This window comes from Vicugna pacos, chromosome 13 (genome assembly GCF_048564905.1).
Source record: "Vicugna pacos chromosome 13, VicPac4, whole genome shotgun sequence".
Taxonomy (NCBI): Eukaryota; Metazoa; Chordata; class Mammalia; order Artiodactyla; family Camelidae; genus Vicugna; species Vicugna pacos.
The window spans coordinates 23,873,570-23,899,999 of record NC_132999.1 but is presented as its reverse complement, the minus strand read 5'-3'; the positions used below and the strand labels follow the sequence as shown (position 1 = coordinate 23,899,999).

At 40.3% G+C, this 26,430-nt stretch overlaps 1 protein-coding gene across 8 annotated transcripts in view; it reads left to right on the top strand.

Moving 5' to 3' along the window:
- FGGY (FGGY carbohydrate kinase domain containing) overlaps positions 1 to 26,430 on the top strand; it is a 389,879-nt gene that overhangs the window by 60,509 nt on the left and 302,940 nt on the right. For all 8 annotated transcript variants that reach the window (XR_012079073.1, XR_012079071.1, XR_012079072.1 and 5 more), the window contains exon 5: positions 2,760 to 2,848. Coding sequence is in view for 5 of the 8 variants with exons in the window: in XM_072974343.1 (XP_072830444.1) it covers positions 2,760 to 2,848 (89 nt within the window). In the remaining 3 variants the exon portion in view is untranslated. The remainder of the gene's footprint in view (positions 1 to 2,759; positions 2,849 to 26,430) is intronic.

The window sequence follows — 26,430 nt, the reverse complement described above, 5'->3', positions numbered from 1 at the left end:
AAGATGGTGCTGCTTGTCTGCCTTATGCCTCCTGCCCCCAGCGTGTCTCTTTCTGAAGTTCTCTTGGAGACATTCTGCCTGGGTTCCATTGTCCACAGTGGCTGTCTGCGTGGCTGCAGGCTGAAAGCTCTCATTCTGCAAAGTCTCCAATGACCATATACAAGATCTAACTGAAGCAGTTGTTTTCTGAGTCGAGGAAGACTGCTTGGCTCTGGCCAGAAGCACTGATGGTTGCTGCAGTGATTTTGTGGTTTATTTATGATCGGCCTTGGATTTCTGGAGTCTTTAGAAGGAGGCTGCCTTTTCTCCCTGAGAACTGATCACCAAAACCACAAAGCACATGGGAAGAGATTTGGAGGACTAACCAGAAGGCATATTAGTTGTTTGACTCATAATTTCAAAGGCTAGCATTTTCTTTTTTTTAAGACAAAGTTATTCAGTTTATTTATAAGAAAACAAAACATGAATCTGTCTTATTTAAGAAAATGTGATATTTGAGGATTACCTAAATTGTTAATTTTTCAGGTGGTAATATTCATTGACTTTATTTTTAAATTACACTTTTTATTTTGAGATAATTATAGATTAACATGCAGTTATAAAAATAATACAGAGAGATCATTACCTAATTTCCTGTAACATATTACAAAACTGTAATACAGTATCACAACTATGATATTAACATTGACAATATTGACATTCATACAGTCAAGATACAGAACATTTCCATCAATACAACTGAAATTCAAATAAAATCTCTAGCTTTGTTAATAACATTGTACCAATTACCATCATATTGAGGATGAAGGCTTCAACATGTGAATTTGGTGGGGACACAAACATTCGTTCCTAGAAAGGCTACCATTTTCTAATTGTGACCTGTTAGTGTATAAAAATGCTGCTAGTTCAGAGCTGTGTTCGGCATATTTAGTCACTTTTAAGTGTCGCTTTGTGTAACATCAGGATGTTCGGGTGTTCAAAGGAAAGTTTAGCCCTTTCTAAATGTAAGCTCTAACCCAAATTTAAAACAAATAACCAGCAACAATAACAGAAAATGGGCTTAATACTGCCTTTTACATCTGAACCCTTTTGATGTTACTGTTGTATTAGTAGGACTGTGTTCCTGGGTTAATACTCAGTTTCTCTGCTGTGTAGAGATGTCTGTATTCATAGAGTGGTGGTAGGGAAGGAGAAAATGGGAAGAACTCTTAGAATTTGAGGGCAAAGGGACATAAACTCCAGTTCTATTTCTGTTAAATAGATGTCACAACACGCAGGACTTTTGTATCGTTCTGAGGAGATGATAACGCACTTGGAAACCCTTTATAAACCCTGACTCGCCCCTCTCATGAGAGAGAGCAGAAGGTGAAACTGAGCAGTCTGTCTAGTTTTCAGCATGTATTTATTGAGTGCCTGCTGTGCATCACCCTCTAGCAGAGACTGGAATATGGCTGTTTTGGGCTTTTACCACGTGGTCATTAGGTTCCCAAAGACGCACTTATGCTTATGATACGTTCCTTTACGTTGTAAACTCTTAGGGAGGGAATAATTCAAATCAGGACACGTAGAGTTGCTTGGATGGTAGGAAACCTTTCTTGCTGCTGCTTCTGTCTGCATTGCTTTTCTCTTTGTGAAGTTCTGCTTCTCCAGATACTTGGCAAAAAAATGGCCACTCCACCATTTCCAAGTTGATCTCACCTTCAGTTTCATTCATAGGCAGAAGTTAAATGACTCCATTTGGATCCTGACTCTAAATTCCTGGGAGAAGGAATCATCATAGCTCATTTAGGTCACATGTCCACCCTTGGTCCAGTTAAGTGTGTAAGGGGACCAGAGTCATATAATTTCTACCTCACAGCTAAGGGTCCAGTCCTGTGTAGGTGAGGAGAGGAGATGGTCTGAGATATTATGGTACATGAAAATGACAAGGCCCTTGACTTCATAGAGCTTACAGTCAAGCAGGAGAGAGAGCCATTCTCCAGATACTTGGGGGTGATCTGGGTTGTGTGACAGCAAGACCTCAGCTAGGTAGAACCTGGAAGACCTCAGGGGCAGGTGGATGGGGTTAACCAGAGAGGGCAGGGAAAATAGACCCTGGGAGGGAACAGGGTGGTGAGTGAGGAAGGAGTCTTCCAGACAGAGGCAGCAGAGGAAAGAAAAAGCCCAGTGGCAAGAAAACAAAAATCTGACCATATTGGCAGTTTGGAAGAGATTGGAAGAAGCAAATGTTAAAAAAAATGTATAAGAATAGCTTGATTCCATTCCATTCTCTCTGGCTTAGATTGGAAGGTCTCTGTGGGTAGGGACCATCATTCCTGTTGCCTTTGGAACCAGTTGGTGTGGTTTTTCATGGCAGGACACTTTTGCATTTCATCGGATAATTTCTGAGTGTAGTTTTCCTTCCCAGTTCACAGCTGTTCAGCTTCAAAATCTTATTTATATGTCTTAAAGAGCATCCTCCTGCCCTTCACTGGGAAGGTGGATTGCATATCCTCACTGAGTCTTCTGCTTGCTGCTCCAGGTTGGTAAAGAGAAATAAAAGGGAAATTATAGTCATTTTTGGAAGGATCAATAATCACCAATTTTTCTTTCCTATATAGTACTGCTTTTATATCATCCCTCCTTCCCAGCCCCTGAACAGATGTTTGTTGGGCATTGTTGGCTATGCTTTTATTTTGAAAATTTTGAAACATTATTAAAAGAGGAGGGGGTAGAAAAAATAGCCCATAATTGATTCTAATATATATTTAATTTGGCAGAACTTGAGAGAGACTTGCTGGGATAAGGCGGGACATTTCTTTGATCTCCCAGACTTCTTATCCTGGAAGGCAACAGGTGTCACAGCACGGTATGTTAATTACAAGTTGGATTTTATTTGTGTTCATCCATTCTCGGGTGTCTGTATATATATTGCTTTCTTAACTCGCTTTGACTGGACGTACTGTTTGTACATCTGCATGCGATTTTACATACTTGAAACATCTTGAATCCATCTTCCACCTCCACTGCACAGGCCCAAACACCACTGTTCCCATGAGGCCTGGAATGTGGGTATCCAAGGTGAAGACCATTCATTAAAATTGGACACGTCTAAAGGAGATATGAATAGTCTGTCGTGAAATGTAACTGTTTTTCCAAAGGCACTTTTTACATGGTGAATAAAGGAATTTTTTTTTATTTGGTCCCTAAAATTAAGGCAAGAGATAGATTTTTCAAGGAAGCTGATTTTAATGTTAACTAGATGGATGTGCTATGAAGCTGTGTTGTTTTTTACATCAATGTACCTGAATCATCCCAGAGTGTTGAGGTATGAATGTTGAAGTCAACAATATTTCTCAGTAAATTGCAAATGCTATAAATAAGTGATGCACTGCATGGCAGAGATGTTTTGAAAAAAATACTGATTGAGTGTGATTGTGACTGCGGTAATGAATGGAGTGGGTGTGTGTGTGAATGGCATATATACGAACAGGTTGGATATGAAATCTCAGTGCATGCAAATCTGTTATTATCTTGAGCTCAGATGTCAGGTGATGCACAAGAGGAGGCAGCAGGGTAGGGAGGGGTCTTCTCATCTTCAGAATGATTTAGAATTGCATGTGAGGAAGAGGATTGTTTCCCAGAGGACAGATAAACCTGTAAGTGTATGTATGTATTTATTTATTAAGGTATGTCTTAAAGTCATCTCTTTAGACAGGACTACGTTCTCCCCATTTTCCTTTTTATTTAAACTCATGGAAAGCTGGGAATGGAAGTACCATTTTCCCTGTGCTCTCACCATCTGCCTCATTTTGCATGATTTGGACCCTTCCTTGTAGAGAATTGATGAGGGCATGATAGTTCATTCAGCAGCAGGGGCTTCCAGAGAGGAGACATTAGAGGATGTGTTTCAACAAGCACGTCATTCATCTTGTTGATTATCCTCCCTTCCCACCAGTGAAATGCTAGGGTACAGGGGATCCACATGCATATAAAAATGACCTCAGGAAACCTCAGGTACTCACCCCTCTCTGGGGAGAGGGCTCTGGAGGAGTGGCCTGAACTTCACCCCAGAAGGTGCAGTCAGTCACCATTATATACCATCTCCAGGGAGGCTGGCATGTGGGTGAAGATCTCATCTGGACTTTCCTCATTTGATGGGTTATTAATTGTCCAGAGTTATATCTGGAAGGGCCTTTCTCAGTTTTTTTTCCCTACCTTTGTGCAGTAGTGAAAGAAACATTTTGATTATTTTAACCAAATGGACCTAGGAGTCAAAGCAGTGCTAACAGTGTGGATATCAGTTATACTCCATGGGCTTGCAAACCTTATGGACTGCAAAGCAGAACTACAGATGGGGGAGGACCTCGCTTTTCCTTCTGTTTTCCCTTGGGTGTTAAGGCATTGATTCCTCCCTGGTTTTTCTGATGGTGCTAGATAGTCTACACCCCCATTTCCTAGCTTCTGATGCTGTTTTAAGACACCAAGAAGCGTGGGCTTTTTGAAGCTAGCTCTGGCTTAGATAGATTTAAATACAGTGGCATGCATATCTGATGTGGCATTACAACGTGACTTATACTCAGTTTGGCCACACGTGAGTTTGGTGACCTTGGAAATGGCCTTCTCTTCTTTGAATCTCATTCTCCTTATCTGTAAAATGAGGATCATGATACCAACCTTGCAAGCTTTTGGGAGAGTCCTATTAAAATAATTTTTCCAAACCAGCCTGATTATAGGAAACAGCTGAATCTTTTATTCAAAGCACAGATTCCCAGGACTTCCAGTTTTAAGTCTACTAAATTAGAACCTCCATAAGATACCTGGAAATTTGTATAACCACCCCAGGTGGTTATATGGTCTGGTAAGTTGGGATAGCATTGTCTAGTAGAAGACACATGAAAGTAATCGGTGACCGTAAGGTGGTCCACTCCTGTGAAAGATTGGAAGTATTTTAAAAGGTTGAATGAATTTGGTGAATTTAAAAATTGACAGCTTCTGATTTGCCTGTCAGAACATGCTTGGGGGCTTCCATACCCACCCATGACAATCTGAAATCCTGAGGAGGCAGAAAATTTAATGCTCAGAAATGATTTCTTGACCGTCCAGTCATCCCTGTCATTTTTGTTGGCTGCAGCACTTGTGGCTCATTCTGCTTTCATCAGTACAGATTTGCAGTCCCCTCTTCCTGCTCCTTGTCTGTACTTGCCAGAACCTTCAGAGACCTCCTTTCTAATTTTCCTCAGCTCTAAAGCAGAGCCTGTGGACCTTGGGTGCCAGGCACTGAGTTCCTTTTTTACAGATGGTTGCCCTATCCTTGCCCACGTCTGTCTTACATCTGTCTGTCTTTTCTGTTGTTTCCCTAATCTCTTAATTATTTCTCTCTTCTCTATTTCCACGTTCATGATCAGGGTGAAAGAAGTCACCCCTCTGAACTTTCTTGATTGTAAATATAATTGGGATAATGACCTCTACTCCTCCATGGGGTTGTTGTATGGGCTGACTGAGTGAGGTAACAGAAGAACTTCCAACACAGTGCTGAGAAATTTTTTGAAGGAATTAGCTGTTTTATTTAGTTTCCTTTCTCTATCGATTTTGGCAGGGAGTCTTTGCATTAAGTTTCTGGCACAGTGGAAAAGAGGGAAATCCTTGTAGTCGGGCTGACTTGGGTTCAGTGTTTCTGCCATGTATTGTCTGCAGGAACCTGGAGTAAACAGTTCCCTCCTCATCCCAACCCCCTTGTCCAGGCTCAGGTCCTCATCTGGACCCTTCTGTCAGGGTTAGAAGTACTGTGGATAAAATGTGTAGCACATAGTACTTAAACAATGCATAGTTCTTTTAACAAAAAATCTCCATTGTCTGTCCCCTCTTCTAGAATAAGGAAGATGAGGATTTGAGTTTGAATGTGCCAAGGCCACAGAAACTTTGGGCAGTGGTATCTGAGCTTGGCATCCTCTGGGCCAAGGAGGTTCAGATCTGCTGTTTATTTGGCTCTTATTGTGATTGTTTTGGGAGGCCTTGGGGAAATGGGTGCCAGAAAGGCTAGAGGGTGGTTTTTTTTTTCTTTTCTTTTTTTTCTTTTTATTACTCTAGTCAGGGCTGAAAAGTGATCAGATTTCACCTTGCCTTAAACTTTCAGACTTGGTTTTGGCAGTGACACTGTGTAAGAAAGAAGTCTTCCTTCTCTTCCTCCCCTTATCTGTTTTTCTGTCCTCCCCTGCTTGTCCCCTCTCCCCTTTATTTATTGTTCTTATCCTCCAGAATGTGGTAGCTACTCTTGTTTATCTGTCATTGAGAAAATCACCACTTGGCCTGTGACTAATTTGTAATTCAGCTCCATTCTTTTCATTATATCAATGAAACTAATTAGTGCTGTTTTTGTTAATAATACAATTATTTATTGAGCACATTCTCTGTACCTGTGCTAACATGTTAGCAAAAGTGAATCCCGTTAGTCCTCCCAACCAGCAGTTAAAGCAGGTGGTGTTACCACCATTTTGTAATTCAAGAACCGAAACTCAGTGTTTTAGTAATTTGCCACATTCTAGACTTTGAGTGGATAACTGTCTAGGATTTTGGTAACATGAGAAATGGGAAGTCAGAAATATGAATAATGAACTTTTGTATAATCAGACAAAAACATACTCATAGATATCCATCCTCCCTCTAAAGAGCTTTGAAGTGACTGGTAATAGAAGATAAAAACAGTGATAAAAATATAAAAAAATCACAAGTGAATGGAAACATTAATAGAATAACTAAGATGAAGCCAAGAGCTTCCTAGAGACTATATGGGTCTTCGTAATTACTTATTTGTTTCCAAGCTTCCTAGTGGCAAAGCAAAGATTAGAACATAGTCAAGATTAACTGAGTTAACAAAGAAGAAATCTGACTGCTGATCTGGAGAACTCTTTTTGACACTGGAGTCTGAGAGAAATTTCTAGATTATCAAAGGTTGGCAATGTTCTGTAAATTACCTTAAAGTGTGTCCTTATAAATTCAGTTACAATTTCAAATACAGTTTATTTTTAAAGTTTTAGATTTACAGAAAACTTCTGAAGACACTACTTGATACCCATTTCCCCTTTAATTAACATCTTACATTAGTGTGGTACATTTGTCAACAATGAAGCCATACTGATATATTAGCATTAACTCCATTCCATACTTAGTCATATTTCTTTAGTTTTTATCTAATGTCCTTTTTCTGTGCCAAGATCCTATCCAAGATACCATATACATTTAGTTACATCTCCTTAGTCTCTTCTTGGCTGTGATAGTTTCTCAACTTTCCTTGTTTCTGATGACCTTGATCGTTTTGAAGAGTATTGGTCATGTGTACTGTAGCATGTCCTTCTAATGGAATTTGTCTGGTGTTTTTCTCATGGTGAGACATGGGCAGTATGTTTCAGGAGGAAGACTACAGTGCCATTTTCTGTCAAGTACAGTTCTTATCATATCAAGGGTGCATGCTATCAGTATGACATCTCTGTTGATGTTGATCACCTGGCTGAGGTGTTTGTCAGGTTTCTCCACTGTGAAGTTACTCCTTCCCTCCTTCTATCTTGAAGGAAGTCACCATGCACAGCCCACACTTACGGAGATGGGAGTTATGTTCATTTCCATGAGGGTGGAGTTATCTACATACATTATTTTGAATTATTCTGTGTGGGAGATTTGTCTCAGCTCATTTATTTTTATGGCTTTGGACTAAAAGAATTGATGACCAGTTTTCTTATGTACAAGAGACTCTTTGATAAGTTTGCTTTAGAAGTTATATGTTGGAATTTCTGAGACTTTTCTATGGCAAATGGGAAAACGAGTTTATCTTCCCTTATATTTCTTTGTAAATTATTTCCCCTTCCCTCCCTCTTCCATCCAGTACAGTGCACGGTTCTGTGTAAGCTGTGAATAAATATTCTGTCTTCTACTTTAAAAGATGAATTTACGTTCTTTAGAAATTGTAATCCCTTTTAAAAATAGCAATTATTTTCCTGATTTGTGTAGTTCTCTGTGTTTGGGGTTTTTAAGGGATATTATTGTACTGTTATTTTTCTTATAGTTATTTATTAATCTGTCAGAAGATTATGATCAGGTTATTGATCTAGATTTTTTTCACTTTCCAAATATAATCTCCAGAGTCTCAAAAATGGTATCATTATTTAAACTCTTATTCTACTGTGTTTCATTTTTAAAATCTACTTTTTGCTTTTCTGTACATTGGTTGATGGACCCCTGATGGATAATTGGGTTGTTTCTTCCTTTTGGCTATTATAAGTAATGCTGCAGTGGATATTGATGTATAAGTATCTGTTTGAGTCTCTGCTTTCAATTCTTGTGGGTATATGTCTAGGACTGGAATTGCTGGGTCACATGGTAATCCTATGTTTAGGTTTCTGAGGACCCTCCGAACTTTTCCATTGTGGCAGCATCATTTAACATTCCCACCAGCAATGTATGAGGATTCCAGTTTCTCTACATCCTCACCAACACCTGTTTTCCTGTTTGTTTGTTTGTTTGTTTGTTTTAAATTATAGCCATCCTTATAACTGTAAAGTGGGTTCTCCTTGTGGTTTACAACTTGATTTTTTCATTTTAGAAAAATATTGAATGAATTTAGGTCATCCTAGAGGTAACATTTTTTTGGCTAGACCTTGGCTGAAACTTGAAAAGGATTTTTCAGATAGTATCAAAAATTAAAGAGTCTCTGGAAAAAAAGCACAGTTATTTCTGTTATGATTGATGCAAAGCTCTTTGATTTGCATTGTTTTATGGTTGTATTAAAGGATGATTTCTCAGAACAGTGGTGCAAATCAGTTCTTCTAGGTTCTAGGAAGAGTGATTCAGCCATCCTTTCACATCAGCTTATTTTTTGGTATTTTTAATAGTGCTGAGAAATGGCCTTTAAATGTTAGATTTTCTTTAGCCTTATTCTTGGGAAAGAAGCATGCTTTCACTCTCTACAGAAGAAATATGACCCTTATCTCTGATGAATAATATAAATAATAGAAAATTCAAAATCACAATGGCTTGAACACATTATTCTGTAAATAAATCCAGATGTATGGAGTCTTGGGCCACTATGACAGCCCTGTGGAGTCATCAAGGACACTAGCTGTTTTGACATTTTTATTTTACCATCTTCAGCCCTGACTTCTGTTCTCAAAGTCTCCTCATGGTCCAAGATGGCTGCTGGGGTCTGTTTTTCAGCCCACATTACATGTAGCAGGAAGAAGGAAGGTGGGGGTTACAAAAAAAAAACCCAAAAAAAGGGATATACACACACTGAGTCAGCCTTCTTTAACAAGCCTTCTTTGAAGATCTACATAATACTTCTGCTTGCATATCCTTGGTTTATACTCACACCCAGCTTGAGTGGAGGCTGGATAAAACAGGCTATTAGTTAGATGCACTGCTACCTGAATAAAATTGGGTTTCTGTTACTACTAAAGGAAAAAGGGAGAACTAATATTGAGCAAGTAAAAAGATAATCACGAAATTATAATTTCTCAGTCAGTTACATTGACCCCTATCCCAGATACTAATTTATAATCCTTCTGTGACAATGACAGAGAGGAGGGTGAGCATGGTTGATATCACAGGGGAGGCCGTGTATAGTTTGAAGCAACTGTAGCTTACGATTTCCTTCCTCCTTCATTCACTTATTCTTTGCCTATATATTAACAGAACACCTCAGTGGTCTCCCCTCTCTAGTCTAGCAGTCAGTAGGTCCACATTTATTTAAACTATTCAAAGTCTTATAAGAGCTGGATCCAGGTACTCCTTAGCTCAAAGTTTTGCTCTGCCATTGATCAGCTGGGTGAACTTGGGCACATCATTTAATTCTTTTCAATCCCAGTTTCCTTTTAGGGTTGAAGGAGGACAAAAACTACCTGGGTTTGTTTTATGGAGACAGTGGAACATCGTGAGTAAAACCTCTAACCAGTTTTTGATACCAAGTAGTACACAAGAGGTGCTACTTCCATTTCTCTTTCCTTTTAGTCTTTGTTTTTTATTTTTTAACTTTTAAGGTGAAGCTAAATTTATTAAACAGCTTGCATGTAGGGTGTGGGTGGTGGGCCACTTAGAAACCCAGTAACCTGTTTGACGAGTTCTCTCCCCAATTTGGGGGTTTTGTCTTGCCTTCTTGTGGATGTGATCAGGCGTCCACAAGTCATGGAGTGTGAGAGTGTCACCAAAGGTCTGGGAGCTATCGTGGGTGTGAAGAAATGAGCAGATGTCAGGAGATCACTGGCCGTTAGTGTTCAGAGGCTGAAAGTCCAGAGAGGGCAGGAGAGAATGGACTACGCCGGGTCTGTTGGGGCAGGAGGGGAACCAGGGCTTCACATCATGGCTTCTTATCCATGCCTGTCGGACTTGAGGCACAGATGGTCCATGATGGGAGTCCTGCTGCTGCCCTACACTAATGTGTAACTGTGGGATCAGTGACAACCCACTTTATCTGCTATGTTGAGGCAAACTCCAAGAAAGTCTTGAGGTTTCTTTTGTCACTTTTTCATCAGTAGCGGATCTGCAGAGAAAAGGTTAATCATCCCCACCTTTGTCCTTTGGGACAGAGGAGGTAAAAATGTGTGACCTTGGGTGGTTACCAGATGCACCCTTCCTTAGGAACCACTGGCCTGAATTTGCTCAGTTTCCGTAACTTTTTTTTTTGATTTTTCTTTTGGGGGGGGGGGCTTTCTGGTGCGCATATGAGACATGAGTTCTGTCTGCCTGAAAGCTGATAGCCATTGTGGCTGTGATTTTCCAACTGAGCTACTCTATAGCATTTCCTTTACCCAACAGTTTTCCCTGAGACCTTGAATCACTTTTAGAAGTTAATCTTGTTGTGCTGTTTAATGTGATAAAGTGGAACAATCTCAGAATGGGATTCCTGATTTACAAGTAGTGTGATGATGTCTTCTTTGCTGAAAATGTTTGGAAACTGTAAAAGGGCTAAAGAATAGAGATCCTATTTTCCAGGTGATATTACTGCATCCCAAAAGGGTTCTCACTCTGAGGGTGAAACTAGTAAATGAAGTAGGAGTTCAGTTTTAAGGGGGCTCTGTGTTGTTTAGGGGTCCTTCCTCTGAGCTGAGAAGGCCTCCCAGTCTTGGTGACCTCTTAAATTGGTTTGCTATCCAGGATGGCTGCCACTGTAGACGAACTCTTGCGTACTTTGTTACTGGGCCTTTTGAATATGCTATACCTGTGTGATTCTAGTCAGCCTCTAAGTTTCAGTCAATCTGATGAAAAGTATCACTATTCAGTCTTGGAACCCATGATACTGAAAGGGCTGTGAGACCAGAACCCACATCATAAGATACACAAGGTGGCACGATTTGAAACTTGGAAGATGTATCTGGACCAGCCAGGTAACCTTGGGCTTCTGGCACTCAGTTTGTCTGCAGAATTTGGTGGCTAGATTAGGTTATCCATTTAGCTCCTCTGTGGACCCTGGGTCTCAGAGGCAATGGTGTTGACCAAAGTCTCTCTTTGGCTTCTTTCTTAAAACTCCTTTGGAGAAAGTATTGTAAAAGTCTAATGCTAAATTCAAACCTTTGGGATATAATTTAGTGTCAAAATGGTATACCCATTACTACTCCTCCTTTTTCACCTCTTCCAGTTAATTATTTTTTTAAATATACCTTCTATTCTTGTTGTTTTCTTCATTTTTCTTTCTTCCTGTTTCTAAACTATTGTCAAGGGCCTTTGAAGAGAAGGCTTAAATGTTATTAAGAAATTGTGGTCAGGGAGCCCTTTGTTCCCAAGTCATTTAGAAGATTGCTTTTCCTTTTGTCAAATACAAAAAATTGTCAACCTGTGTTGTTAAAATATGCCCAAAACTGCATTCACCAATAAAAAGTGTCAGCTCTCATTATTGCCCAGATATTATTCTTTTCAAAAGCTGAGCACTCTCCCTGGGCTCTCTAAACAATCTTCAGCTCATTCATCTTCCCAGGTTCCTTACATTTTGAACCTCTCCGGGTCTATGTAGAGTGGCAGCCCGTCTTTTAAAAATTAATGGGTTCCAAATGCCATTCAAACCTATTTCCGCCCTCAACCTCCCGCTCCCCTCTCCAGACCTGCCTGTTAAGGAGTCTTATATTCTGTATAAATATTGAGCTGGAGATAGTTTCTAAAGAGGTGTTTGGACTTTTAATTAACACTGACAGCCTGTCTGCTTGGGATTTTGCTCTGCTGTCTCTATGGAAAAGTCAGGCAGGTCAGTTTGGAGAGGGGAGGGAGGCTCTGCAGTGGATATGTTCCTGGCTGCTGGCCCTAGAGACACTGAGCTCTGAGCCAACCATGAAGTCATTTTGAATTTAAGGAGTCTTGCTAATCCAAGGCAATGTGTCTTAATTCGACAAAGTAAGGACTGCCCGATAAGCAACCCTAGCTTCAAGTTCCATGAAACTGGGGGTGTTTGGAAGTTTAGATTGTACTAGGGAAATGTGGTGATGTGGAGGGACGAGCTCATTTTCTTCTGTTTACTCCCTTTCCCCTCCCCTCTTCCTCTTCCCTCCTCCCTCCTTCACTCCTTCCCTCCTCCCCCACCATCTCTCTCTCTTACTTACTTTGGCCCAATTCAGCCCTGCAGTCTGGCCTCTGCAGTGGCTTGATGTGAAATTTGAGAAACATATGTAGTTTTCTATTTCAGGAAAATGATCTCAGGGATTGAATGTGTCTTTTTTTTTTTTTTTTTTTTTGGCCGTTAAGCTCTGATCTTGCCCAGTGTGGTTTTTTGATTGTGGGAAAGAGGCTTCGAAGTGCTTTTTATCTGAATTTCATGTAATAAACCTTAAGGCTTGGTTTCTTGTGTCAGGTCCCCGCCCCCTCCCTGGCCACAATGTCATCTATTCTGTCAGAAGTGGGAAGAAGTGCACATTGTTCCTGTGACAATCAGTTCATTGCTGCTGGCGCACACACACACAAATGGCTGCTGTGTCTGTCTTCACAAAAGCTATTTTAAATGTAGTTCGGTGGAGGACCAGGGGTCTGCATACTATTGGCCTTAAAGGAGAAGGGATCCACAGGGGAGAAGTCAGCCTTTGTTTTGCCTTGGAAGGGCCAGTATTCTTTGTTCTTGAGGTGAGAGCCAACAGTGGGCCCAGTGCTCTGTAAACCAAACATCATTGATCTATCTGAGTGAAAGATGTGTGGACCAGTATCGCTGGGACCTGATGAGAGAGGAGCTGAGGAGGGGGTCAGGTTAGGGAGGCTGGTATAGGCACTGGCTGAGAGTTGGTGGGAGGTGGACTCACTTATTTTCAGTTGGGTCCAACCTGCCCCATGTCTCAGGGTCTTCAGTGGAATGAGGCATGGCTCTAGCCCATGGGAGCATCTTACTCGTGGTGGAGAAAGGCTCCCTGACATGTGGTTATTCACTAGACATGAGGTTCCTGAGGACCACAGCATGTCTGTGTTCATCCTTCTATCCAGGGAGTACTTGCTGAATTGATAAGAGAATGATGTGCTCCTGCAGAGGTCTCCACAGAATTTGCCTGGGGACAGAGAAGGGACCAGTCTACCCGAGCCTGGACTTGGGATTAGAATAAGAGACAAGAAGAAGAAAGCACAGGAAAGGCATACCCAGAGGAAGGAAGCTGACATTCCTAGGCAGTATGCAAGTTATCCCATTTGACAGTATATCATTTTTACAGCTGAGAAAACCAAGACTCAGAGAGGCCAAGACACACAGTCAGGATCACACAGCCACTAAGAAGCAGAGGCTGGATCTGAACCTAGGCTTGCATGGCTTCAAAGTGGTGCCCCTTGCTGTGGCCCATCTTTCTAGCAGGGGAGAAAGGCTGAAAACCCTAGTTCCTCTCACCCTGCCCTTGTGTCCACCTCTTGTTTGGTTTGTAGTGAACTGGCCAACTCCCTCTCGCCCTAGGATCTGGCCTTTGTTGAAATGGTTTGGAAAAGTTTGAGACTTTCAGATGATGGAGATGGGCTTCCCATGAAGTGAGTGCACTGAAGCTTAAGCTTCAGGGACCCTCTCATGTAGGCCCCATGAGTGCTTATAGTTCTTTGGAGTTGTAGAATAGTCCCGGCAGGGAGGGGTTACAATCAAAAAGCCTTTCGATGTAGACATTCCTTTTTTTTTAACTGCTATCTTTTAGTTTCATTACTTTTTTTTTCTTTGAAAATGAATATATGTATATAGGCATTTCTGATCTCAGGAAAAAGGAGCCTAAACCCCTAAAGCTCTAGTTACTTGTTTTAATTTTTTTCTTATTGTAGATATTCATGGTTGCACTTGATTTTGTATTCATAATTTTGTATTCCTTCTTTTAAAGAGTCCCACATATAAAAGCTTCAGGCCCTTCAGGACGTGGATTTGCCCCGGAAAGTCGTGTAAAAGCATCTGTCGGGGAGGAAGAAACATGAACTCAGGACAGCCTTTGAGTTTGGGCTCTGGGGTAACATGCAGGCCCTGGGACTCTGTGTGACCTGGAGCAAGTTTTTTACCTTTTCCGCACTTCATTTTCCTCATTGTACCTTATGGGCTTGCTGTGCGGATGGAAAGAGTTCAGGTGTACAGAGCTTGTAGTACCGCATGCTAAGGACTCAACAGATGTTAGCTGCCCCTTCTGAAGGGCTGGTTCTTACTGGTATGTGAGACCCACATAGATGGAGCCGAATACCAGTATCTGCCATGAAAACATTAACCTGAGGGTCAGGACAACTTTAGACTGACACTAAAAAGCCCACAGACTGTCCCTTTATGCCTTAATTTCCTTACCATCTTTGACATCATCCCAATAGCTTCAAGTAAATTTCATCATATGGAAAACTGGCGATAATTTCGCAGAACCGAGGCACGAGCTGTCTTCATCTCCTGCCGCTCTTCATCACCCACCAGCACCCTAGCCCTGTCAGATGCCTCGCTGATCCCTGGGCCTTCTTATGTCTTCTGGCCTTTGCATGTAGTGTTCCTTGTCTCTAGAACATCATCTGCCCACTTTTCTCCTTGCTGAGCTGTTGCTCATTTTTCAGAACCCATCTTAAGTGTCATGTTGTCTGCGAAGCCCTTCAGATTCCTCAGGGCAGTTGGACACCTCTTCTTCGTTGTTCCTCTAGTTTTCTAACATTTCCCTCCTTGAACTGTAATTATTTCTTGGCACATGTTTTTCTTCTACTGGCCTAGGAACCCTTTGCATGAAGAAACTACAGTTTATTCACCTTTGCAGCATGCATGATGCATATTAGGTGCAGAGAAATTTGGAAGGGGCATGGATTGGAAAGAGTTTTTCTTTTCCTATCATTACAGTGTGTTGTTTTGACAGATGAGGAAACCGAGACCCAGAGAGGTCAAGGCACACAGTTAAGATCACACAACCACTAAGGAGCTGAGGCTGGATCTGAACCTAGGTTTGCATGGCTCCAAAGCAGTGCCCCTTGCTGTGGCCTGTCTTTCCAGCAGGGGAGGAAGGACAGAAAGATTAGTTCCTCTCACCCTGCTCTTGTCTCCACCTCTTACTTGGTCTGCAGCGAACTGGCCACCTCCCTCTCACCATAAGATCTGGCCTTTGTTGAAATGATTTGCGGAGTAAGTGATGCATATCAGGTGCAGAGAAATTTTAGGGGGGTTGACTAGAAAGCAAATTTTTCTTTTCGTATCATATTTTAAAAGCCACAATAGTTTGTTTCAGAAGAGCTATATAGTATGACTCATGTTTTTCCATTGGATTTTTTACTCCAGTTTGAGAAATGTTTTTAAAGGCTGACTGATCTTCAATTTGAAATGACTCTAGCATTTTCTCCTTGTTTCCCTGCTCTCAGCCCTCTGATTTAAGCAGATGATACTTCATAAACAACTACCTAAGTTGTTTCTCCTTTGCTTCTAGACTAACTTGTGAGTGTAGGACATTGCATGTTTGCTCTATTGTTCTATCCCCAAGACCTAACACTGGGACTGACACAGAGTAATAGTTCTAGAAGACCTATTACCTCTTCTGGTAAAGAGAGTATAATAATAGTGTTAGTAATCATTTTATTCTAATAAGAAAGTACTTAACATGTGCTGGCACTGTTGCGAGCACTGCAGATATATGAGCTCCTTCAGTCCTCCCACTAGCCCTATGTTATATGTATTATAATTACCGTGCATGTTTTACAGATAAGAAAACCGAGGCTAGGCTGTGGAGAAAGGGGAACCCTCCTACACTGCTGGTGGGAATGCAGTTTGGTGCAGCCACTATGGAAAACAGTGTGGAGATTCCTCAAAAGACTAGGAATAGACTTACCATATGACCCAGGAATCCCACTCCTGGGCTTATATCCAGAAGGAAATCTACTTCAGGATGACACCTGCACCCCAATGTTCATAGCAGCACTATTTACAATAGCCAAAACATGTAAACAGCCTAAATGTCCATCAACAGGTGACTGGATAAAGAAGATGTGGTATATTTATACAATGGAATACTACTCAGCCATAAAAACCGACAACATAATGCCATTTGCAGCAACATGGATGCTCCTAGAGAATGTCATTCTAAGTGAAGTAAGCCAGAAAGAGAAAGAAAAATACCATATGAGATCGCTCATATGTGGAATCTAAAAAACAAAAACAAAAACAAAAACAAACAAACAAAAACAAAGCATAAATACAGGACAGAAATAGACTCATGGACAGAGAGTACAGACTTGTGGTTACTAGGGGGGTAGAGGGTGGGAAGGGATAGACTGGGATTTCAAAATTGTAGAATAGATAAACAAGATTACACTGTATAGCACAGGGAAATATACACAAAATGTTATGATAAATCACAGAGAAAAAAATGTGACAATGAGTGTGTATATGTCCATGAATGCCTGAAAAATTGTGCTGAACACTGGAATTTGACACAACATTGTAAAATGATTATAAATCAATAAAAAATGTTAAAAAAAAAAAAAAAAAGAAAACCGAGGCTCAAAGAAGCCAAGGACCTTGTCCAGGATCACATGGTTAATGAGCAGCAGAGCTGTGATTTGAACCCAGGCAGTCTGGCCCCAGAATCCAGGCTTTTGACCACAATGGTGTACCACCTCTGATGAGTACTAATTAGCTAAGCACTTGTTTGTTAACTGATTATTAAGGGAATGCCACAGAGACCTGTTTTACTAAAGTAAAGAGTTAATTTGTTAGGTGATTATTTACCTTAAATCAATGATTCTCAAAGCGTGGTCCCCAGATCAGCAGTGTGAACGTTGCCTGGAAATCTATTAGAAATGCAGGTTCTCTGGCTTCACCCCACCTAGTGAATTAGAGTCTTGGGTAGTGGGACCCACTAATCTGTGTTTTAACAAACCCTCCAGGAGCTTCTAGTGAGAACCACGGCCCAAGACTAAATCATTTACTCTGGAATTTTACTTTCTGCTTTCTTCTTTCTTTCTTCTTTTACTTTTTACTTTTTCTCTTTCTTCTTATTTTTTTTCTTTCTCTCTCCCTCTTTCTCATTCCCTTTCCTTTTTTTTTTGTGGGTGAAAAATAAGAATATTTAAATTTTTCCCAGGTTTATTGATATATAATTGACATATGACATTGTGTAAGTTTAAGGTGTGCATTGTGTTGATTTGATACAATTATCTATTGCCAAATAATTACCACAGTAGTATTTAAGAATTACTCTCTTAACAACTTTCAAGTATATTATACAGTATTATTTATTATAATCACTTGCTGTATATTAGATCCTCAGAACTTACTCATCTTATAACTGGAAGTTTATACCCTTTCAGCAACCTCTCCTCATTTTCCCCACCCCCAGCCCCTGGCAACCACCATTCTACTCTATGTTTCTATAAATTCCGCTTTTCCAGATTCCACATATAAGTGATATCATACAATATTTGTCTTTCTCCATCTATTTCATTTAGCACAATTTCCTTAAGGCTCATCTATGTTGTCATAAGTGGCAGGGTGGTCTTCTTCCTCAGGGCTGAATAATATTCCATTGTGTGTGTGTGTGTGTGTGTGTGTGTGTGTGTGTGTGTGTGTGTGTGTATCTATCATATATTTCTCCTTCCATCCATTGACGCTTAGATCATTTCCATATCTTGGCTACTGTAAATAACGCTGCAATGGACATGGGAGTGCAGATGTCTCTTAGAGATCCTATCTTCATTTCCTTTGGGTCTATAGCCAGAAGTGGGATTGTGGGATCATATGGTAGTTCTATTTTTAATTTTTCAAGAAACTTCCATACTGTTTTCCATCATGGCTGCACCAATTTACATTCCCACCAGCAGTGCACAAGAGTCCCCTTTTCTCCACATGCTCGCAAACACTTGTTAACTCTTGTCTTTTTGATGATACTTTTGGCTTTTCTTAAAATGACTCATACTCTTCGGGTATCTCACCATTGCATATCCCTGATTTTTATAACATTTACGTAGGGGACTAACCACTAGCCTCAGTGAATATTTTTGCTAAGGTTCCTGAGAGATTTTGAGATTTGGGTTGTGTCGGTAGCTTTATGATTTTTTTTTTCAGTGCTGATGGATTTCAGGATTTGGGAGCTTGAAGAAGGCAGTACCCACTCCATCCAGTCCTGCTGTCTCAGGTTTCCCTCACTGGAGGGTTAAGAAGTTGCTCAGAGATGCAGGGATAACAGGAGGTTGCAGAACCAGGGAATGGGGGAACCAGAGTTTCATGCCCTCACACTTCCCAGAAGTAGCCTCAACCCCTATGCACTCTTGGTTTGTACACAGTAGGAAAAAAAAAAAAAGAACACAACTTCAGATTGGACTTGGAATCCTGGTTCAGTCTCTTTACAAATGTCATTTTAGGAAAATAACCTTGCTGAGCAGCAGTTTCTTTATCTGTAAAATGGGGATAATATTACCTACTTCATGATGATGCTACAAGGATTTATTCAGGCACATGATGAACATTTAAGTCATATGTCTGTATTGAGGGAAACAATAAGAGATAGAGCTAGTCACTAGCATCTGTACCAGAATGTGTCCTGAGAAATGGATTGTAGGTTTTGCAGAGCAGCGAGGGCTCCAGAGTACTCCATAGTGGCTGGTGTTCCCAGGAATGGAATTTTGGGAGGTCCAACTCCAGAGAAAACCAGGCACCAGATTAGATGCTGTATGTCTTAAATCTCCTTGTGTTCAGAAAGGTATCTAAAAGTGATTTAACAGTGTCAGGATTTAGACTTGAGGGTTTTCGTGTGTGTGTGTGTGTGTGTGTTAAAAGAGGCCACTGGTGCAAATCAGGACCTAAAGACTGTAAAAATATTGATGCAACTGTCAGCGGTGCATGGTATTTGACCTTCTATTAATAAAGATAAATTAATACATTTCTGTGATGTTTGAATCTGCAAGAACTTCCTTTAATTCCACTGGTATTCCATTCCACGGCTACCGGGGCTGTGGGGAAGATGGACACAGGGTTGTGTTTCTGATTTATGAGGTGGAATATTAGTCTAATTTACTAAACTGCAAGAGAAGGTTCAGATAACAACAGGCTGAAACTTCTTGAATGATAACAGCCACAGCAACAGCTCAAGGATTTGGTAGCTCAGCAGCAAGTTTGGCTGGAAGTCACCCACAGAATAAAATACTTAATGATTAGTAGACGGACACAAATAAATAGAGGGCAAGGCAAATAATGAGCCAATTAAACTGGAAGCTGAAGGGCTTTGAGTGAGGTTTTTTTTTGTTTCTTTTGTTTGTTTGTTTGTTTTTTGGTGGGCATTTGCAGGTTGTGGGGAGTGGAGTGTTCATTGTGGCCGTTTGCTGACACCATCCAACTTCACAGATGGTTCCTTTTCACCCAGATTTTAATGGCGGGTCATGCCAACATTACAGGATAGGACAATATACCCTGCATTACTTAAGAGACATCTCAGCTTATGCAGGTCCGCATTTTTATTTTTCACCCTCGTCTCTGCCGCACTCGAAGAGAGTACTTCAGAATCGTCTCAGCTAAGCCCCCAACTTCAAAGGGAGCTCATTCTTGTTTGACAACAGTCACATCCATTTTTTGCCAGTTCTTTGACCTTCAGAGCAACATGCACTCAGGTCTGACCTGTCAACTGTCTATAAAAATCCATCCAGGTCAAGGACTTATTTTTTTCAAGAATACATCTAGAGGGGGGGTGCCCTTCTGATTTTGTTCCTCTAGGACTTGTTTTGGGAAAAACCAGCTACTTCTAATCTTCATGAGATGTGACTTTAGAAGGGTTGAGTCTGTGGGGCCTCGACTTACATTATGGTCCTGTCCCCTTTTATTACAAGTTACACATGGTGTTTTTAGTCACTTATGTCAGCATTTTTCTCCAGCTGCAATCAATTTTGTCTCATTCTTGTTGATCACGATTATGTGACTGTGAAAGTATAAAAAGAAAAAAAAGTATTTCCAAAGGCCATTTGCCATAGGAAAATAGGATACGTTGACCTTTCCACTTACGTCCATTTGGGGGCTTTTGGCCATGAGGGCCAGTTCACATGTGGCTTCTGGCACCATTCTTTGGTGTGTTTCAAGCAGTCCAGATGTCGTGAAATTGTGCAGAATGAGAAAAAAAGCCACTGAGGAGTCTGATTGGATTCAGCCAGAACCTGATTGGCTAATTAGGACAATGAAATTCCTGATGCAGCTTGTTTATGTCTTTGCAAAATGGTAATATTACTTTATGTTTGTATAGTTTCTATCTTCTTAATTCAAAACAGCGTCTCTTATTGTGTGCCTTCTGTACCCAAAATATATGTGAGATGTTGTACGTGGATTCAGAATGCAGGTACATCATCATGAAGGAGAAATCATTGTGGTGATGGGAATCATGTATTACTGGCAGTACCTAAAACTGGGGGTGAGGAAGCCTGTCAAGGTTCCAATAGCTATGAGGCATTATTGTATTTCAGTTTCTTTATTGATGTCGTGGGGATAATAATAGTACTTTTTCCATAGGGTTATCGAGACCTTTGATTGTGTTAACATGTGTAAAGTATTTACATAGCAATTCTGACACATGGTAAGTTCTGCGTAAGTGCTATTGTCTGTGTTGGTTTAGAATCTGTCAAAGATGAATGTAAATGCCCTCTGTCATTTACTAGTTTATATAGTCTTGGGCAAAACTGGTAGCGATCAACGTGGCTGCCATTTATTGAATGTAACTTACAAACGCAAGCATTATATTAGGTATGTTATATACTTTACTTCTCTCTTAATCCTCACTTTAACTTTCCAAGGTATGTATGATTATACCCATTTTATAGATTCATAAGGTAAGGTTTAGAGGTATTAGTAAACTTTCCCAAAGTAACCAAGCTAGATTAGTAGCAAAGCTGACTCTCTAGAGTTCTTGTTCTTTGTTAGCTGCTTAGTTAGGTTCCCAAAGCCATAGTCTTATCATTTGTAATAGGAATAACAATAACTCTTTGTCAGGATTAGATATTGTACAGAAAGTGCTTGGTACCTACTGGGGGCTCTTGATGTGGTACACTATGATATTATCTCCAATTAGAGCTTCCCATGCAATAGAATTTTCCTTTTCTCTATTCCTCATGTCATGTGTTTATCTGTAGGGATTGAAAGAAAGTTCTTAAGGATGCGTTCTTGCATTTCTGAGAACTTCAGAATCACATGTACGATTTGGTGCCATATTTGGTGCCTGGGTATTTGTGTGTACATGTACTTTCCATCCAGTCTAGAACAAATGGATGGATACTAAATCTGGGTGCTGTGTTTAGAAAACAAAATGTTCAGAATCATGGACTTCAACGTGAAAGTGTCTTGGCCTCAACATTTTACTTTTCTTTTTATTCTAAAGGTTGAGAAAAACTGGCTCAGCTGAAGCCAGGCATTTGGGAACCAAATAATTTAGGATGGGTAGGGTGGAGTCAGCATTATACATATGTATTTGGCACTCGGAGTCCTTTTAGACTGGTATGTGGAGATGTTATATATTCCATGATGTTTTAGCCTATGTTCCCTGCCTTAGTAAATGAAAAGACTTTGTGAAATTGGACTTCAGACTACTGCTCCCTTTCTTCCCTCTCCTTTTGGAGTCAGATCTTCCGTATGAAGGATCAGTACCAACTTCCTTCATTTATTCAATCACCCATTCACTCTTTAACCCCCTACAATATAGTTTCACCTGTTTTACCCACCTTAGAGGATACCAGTTAATTCCTTTATTTGTGTCATAAATACACATTCCCAGACATGGCTTCTCACTTGAATATCAGCCCCACCTCCTCCAGAGACACAGAGTTTTAAGGAATTGTCCTCTTATTGCATATTTTAAAGTTTGTAACTTTAAGGACTGGTTAGCAGGAACAAAATATATTTTGGGAATTTCATTTTTCTCTAACACTTTCATTTTATGTACTCTATATTTTTTAATAGTTTATGTCAAAGATGATTTATCATCAGTGTTCTAATACATAATTTTGGAGTTCTTTTTCCTTTTGAAATATGGAGATCCTAAGTTTGACATTCTGCTTTTAATTTGTCTTTATAAGGTATGAGGAATTTCTAAACAGAACTATCCCTTGAAAGACTTGATATAAATGGAACCAAACCTTATATATAATTCTTTACTACTGTTTTATTTTTGTTATGAGTGTTAGAACCAAACAGTGCTATAAAGATTAGAATTATCATCTCATCTGAAATAACACTTTGCTTTATATAGTTCAACTTTTTATATGAGTCCATAGTCTCAAAAAATACTATCAACTCAGCTAGCTAATGCTGTCTCTCTTGAAATTTGGTTTAACTATCTGTCAATGCAAATTATTTTATGTTTCTTAATAATTGATTTGGTACATAATATTAACAGTTTTGCTTTCATACTAACGTATTTCAACTCACTGGTACATCTTCAAAATATAAAGCCCATAAAGAGTTTTTTTTTCACTCCCAGTTGGGTCTAAATCACTTACCTATATTTAGAAATGATATAACATTAACATTACATCCCAGACTGCTTTGTGATAATGGCGTGGTTACACTGTATGGATGTGATGGAGAGCCTCACTGTGATCATTGCCCTTGATCACACACAGGTTAAGTGATGCCAGAACTGGTGTTGAAGTAAGCAATGCAAAGACTGAGACCAAAGACGAAACTGATGATTTTTGGTAAATACTGTTGCCATTCTATAGTTCAGTATCTTCCTGTTTGATCCCCACTTTAGATATGTGGGAAGTGTTGAAGGACTGAGATATTAAGTAACCTACTCGAAGTCACATGACTATTAAGTACTTGGCAGGATTTAAATGATAAAAACTCAGTCTCTTAACCACTGCAGTCCTGCAAGCCACTCACTATTTGTCAATTAAAAAAATCAGTTCCTCTGTTCTTGAAATGAAGATAAATGATCATGTCATAAATTATGATTCACTGTGGAAAATGTTGTAACTGCAGGCTGTACAGTACAAGAAGCATGTGGGGAACAGTGAATTGTGGTGAGATTGGAGACAGAAAGAGAGGAGGAATGCGGAGAGCAGCGTCTCAGAGAGGAGGCAACAAGACTGTGTTCCTGGCTTTTCCTTTGAGCTGCCAGGATGCCCTGTGCTTACCCCTGCCATGGGACATACTATTCAGGTGTTCTCCTGTGTTGACTCGTCTTCACCTCTCACTGGACTGTAAGCTCTCCAAAAGCAGGGCCTAAATCTTATGTCTTCATCACTTAGTACAGGAACTGCAGCCTAACAGCTATTTCATAAATACAGAATGATGAGTGAATGAGCTGCAAGGGTGAATACAGTGGACAGGTGGAGACAGGCCATTACAACCAAAGACATGAACATGAATGAAGGTGTGAAACTCACTGCATGTTCAGGGAAAAGTGGGTGGTGTGGAGTAGACAGTGCATGGAAATGTAGATGGGGGTCTTATGAAGGGTTGGGTCAGCCATCTGTACTTGTATATACCATGGTCAAGAGTGATATTCTTAGATTTCTTCAATACATCTTCATCTTTTCAAGGCCAAAGACAAAGGACCAAAAGCTGGGATATATCATGAGAACGAAAAAGATCTATTTTATACCCCGCTTCTGCTACTTCTCAGCTGTGTGACAGTGGGCCTGTCACTTTGTTGTCTTGCTTATCACATAGTAGGCATTCTGTAAAGGTTTGTTGAATAGATTAATTAGTATAATTATTTTTTTGAAGAAAGGCTTTGAGGAATTTGAGATAGAGCTACATAAAAGATCGAGTTCTGCGTCTGTTGCTTATTCACTGAGAGACAAGGCTTAGGGGTTTCCAGGCATGAGGGACACCAGCTATTTAGACACCATAGCAACTGTGTAGTTCAGAGTAGCTAGTCTGCCTGGAACAGAACGCAGCTAGTGTCCGGGTGTGGGTAGGGGCACTCACATCTCTGGGGAGAGGGACTATTTGGCAAAAGGAAGCAAGGCTTATTGGGGCTCATCAGGTCAAGGAAAAAGCTTCAGACTAGGTGGAACCCTGGAGGGCAAATCAAGTAACTGCTGAGATGCTCAGGTGTTTAGACCTCATCTGGTAGAGAAGTCAGGGTTTAGGGAAGCCTGGGGGTAGGGGCTTTGGACTCTAGGCTAGGACATAGGTAGCACTATCAAGTCCAGACTGCCTTGTGTGGCTAAGCCTAAGCCTACTGTTTGCTCCCCGCTGTGGTCCACATAGAGCTCATCTTAAACGTGGTAGGGTTATGGAAGAAAGGGACACATGCATTTTGATTGTCAGAAAGTAAAACAAGGTATGAATTACCAGTGAGCTGGGTGCTTCTGGAAGAGTTTTATAAGTGTTCTTTGGGTTTATAAAGTAAAATACTATTTTCCTTTCCTTTTTCTCTATAAATTGTAGCAAAAAGTTACATTTATCTCTACAATAACTTTGACAAGACTGGACTATATTGTGTGTATGGCCAATGCACAGATTTAGAGAACTGTCTGTTTCTTTACTCCTCACACATTTGTCAAAGTCCCACTGCGTGCCCTGCCTTTAAGGGACGTTGAAATGAAACCAAGACTGCCCTAGTCATATTGCAGTACAGTTAGCACTGTAAGGGAGATCCTTTTTCTGTTCCTCATTTCCTTCATCTGAGGTAGTAATGGGACACACCTCACAGGGTGGTTGTGGCAGTTTGAATAATAACATAAAAAGTACTTCGAACAGTGTCTGGCACATCAATTATGATGATGATTATCTGAGCTATGTAATTATCTAATTAACCATGATTATTGTTCTTAAGTTGCAACATGATAAGGATGATCACTGTCAGCTTAAGAAAAGTCACTGTCAGCCACATGGAGTGCAGTGTGAATTGAAGCAGAGGACTGAGGCTGGTGGTGGGGAGATGCTGCAATATTCCCAGGGGTGTTGGAGAGCTGACCTCACGTAGTGCAAGAGGAGATTGATTTTGAAGATGCTGGAAAGGTAGACTTGCTTGAGTTTGGTGAGAGATTAGATGAGGAGGGTGAGAACCCTCTTTTCTCAGCATTGAGGAGTTGTGCCAGATTGATGCTGATGTCCAGGGCCAGTGTGTCCCCGTCTCAAGGTACCACAGTGGTTCGTGCATTGCCACAGAGCTCAGATGCACCCTGTGCCTGCTGGGCAGTGTTCCCTTCACGATGTTTGCAGCTGATTTAAATGTAACCCATGATGATGAACATATTTACATAATGTGTGGCTGGTGAAATCATGGAAGATTGGAATTTCCCATTTTACTTCCATTTTAAAGATGCTTGTTAAGTGAAAGGATATAATTCATTTTTCAAACTGCTGAAATGTTATTTTGGCCTCTTGAATCAAAGGCATTCCACAAGTGTTTTCTTTATTACATGCCTTAAACTTTAATTAGAATTTAATTATAAGATCCTGACGGCATGAGTAAGAGGAGCAGATGGGACAGTAAAAGCAGCTTAGTGAAGGAGGATTAAAGATTAAAAGTTGCTCGTTAATGGCATAAGGAATGAACTGAGAGCTAAATTACTATGCTTTTGTGCTGTTCTGATGCTTTTTCAATTCTGCAACTTAGTTTTATTCCTGGTTGGAAGCTGAAGAATCTCATCAATTAGGTTTTTTTTTTCTATCACTAGAGTAGGTTTGTACATGTAAAATAAAACTCAGTGGGCACTTTTCATTCTAAACTCAGAGGGATCCTTTACTGTTGGTAAATGTTTTTGAACACAATTGTAGAAAGCAGTACCCAGGTACACACTTTTCTCCCTTTCTTGCTTCAATAGATGGATTTAAAAAGATAGATAGATGTTTCAGTTGATATTGGTACAATTGTGCTTCTAGAACTTGACTGGACTCATGACATTTTTATAGCATTCCCCCTGGGGGGTGCCACAGCTCTGGGACAGGGGAAAGGACACTGTGCGTGGCATCAGGACCTTCCTAATGTGATCTTGGACAAATCATTTTACCTCTCCAGTTCTCTTACCTATAAAAATTATTAAATAATTTCCACTTCAGTGCTGTTATGAGGATTTAATCTAAACCCAGTAATTCCACAAGGG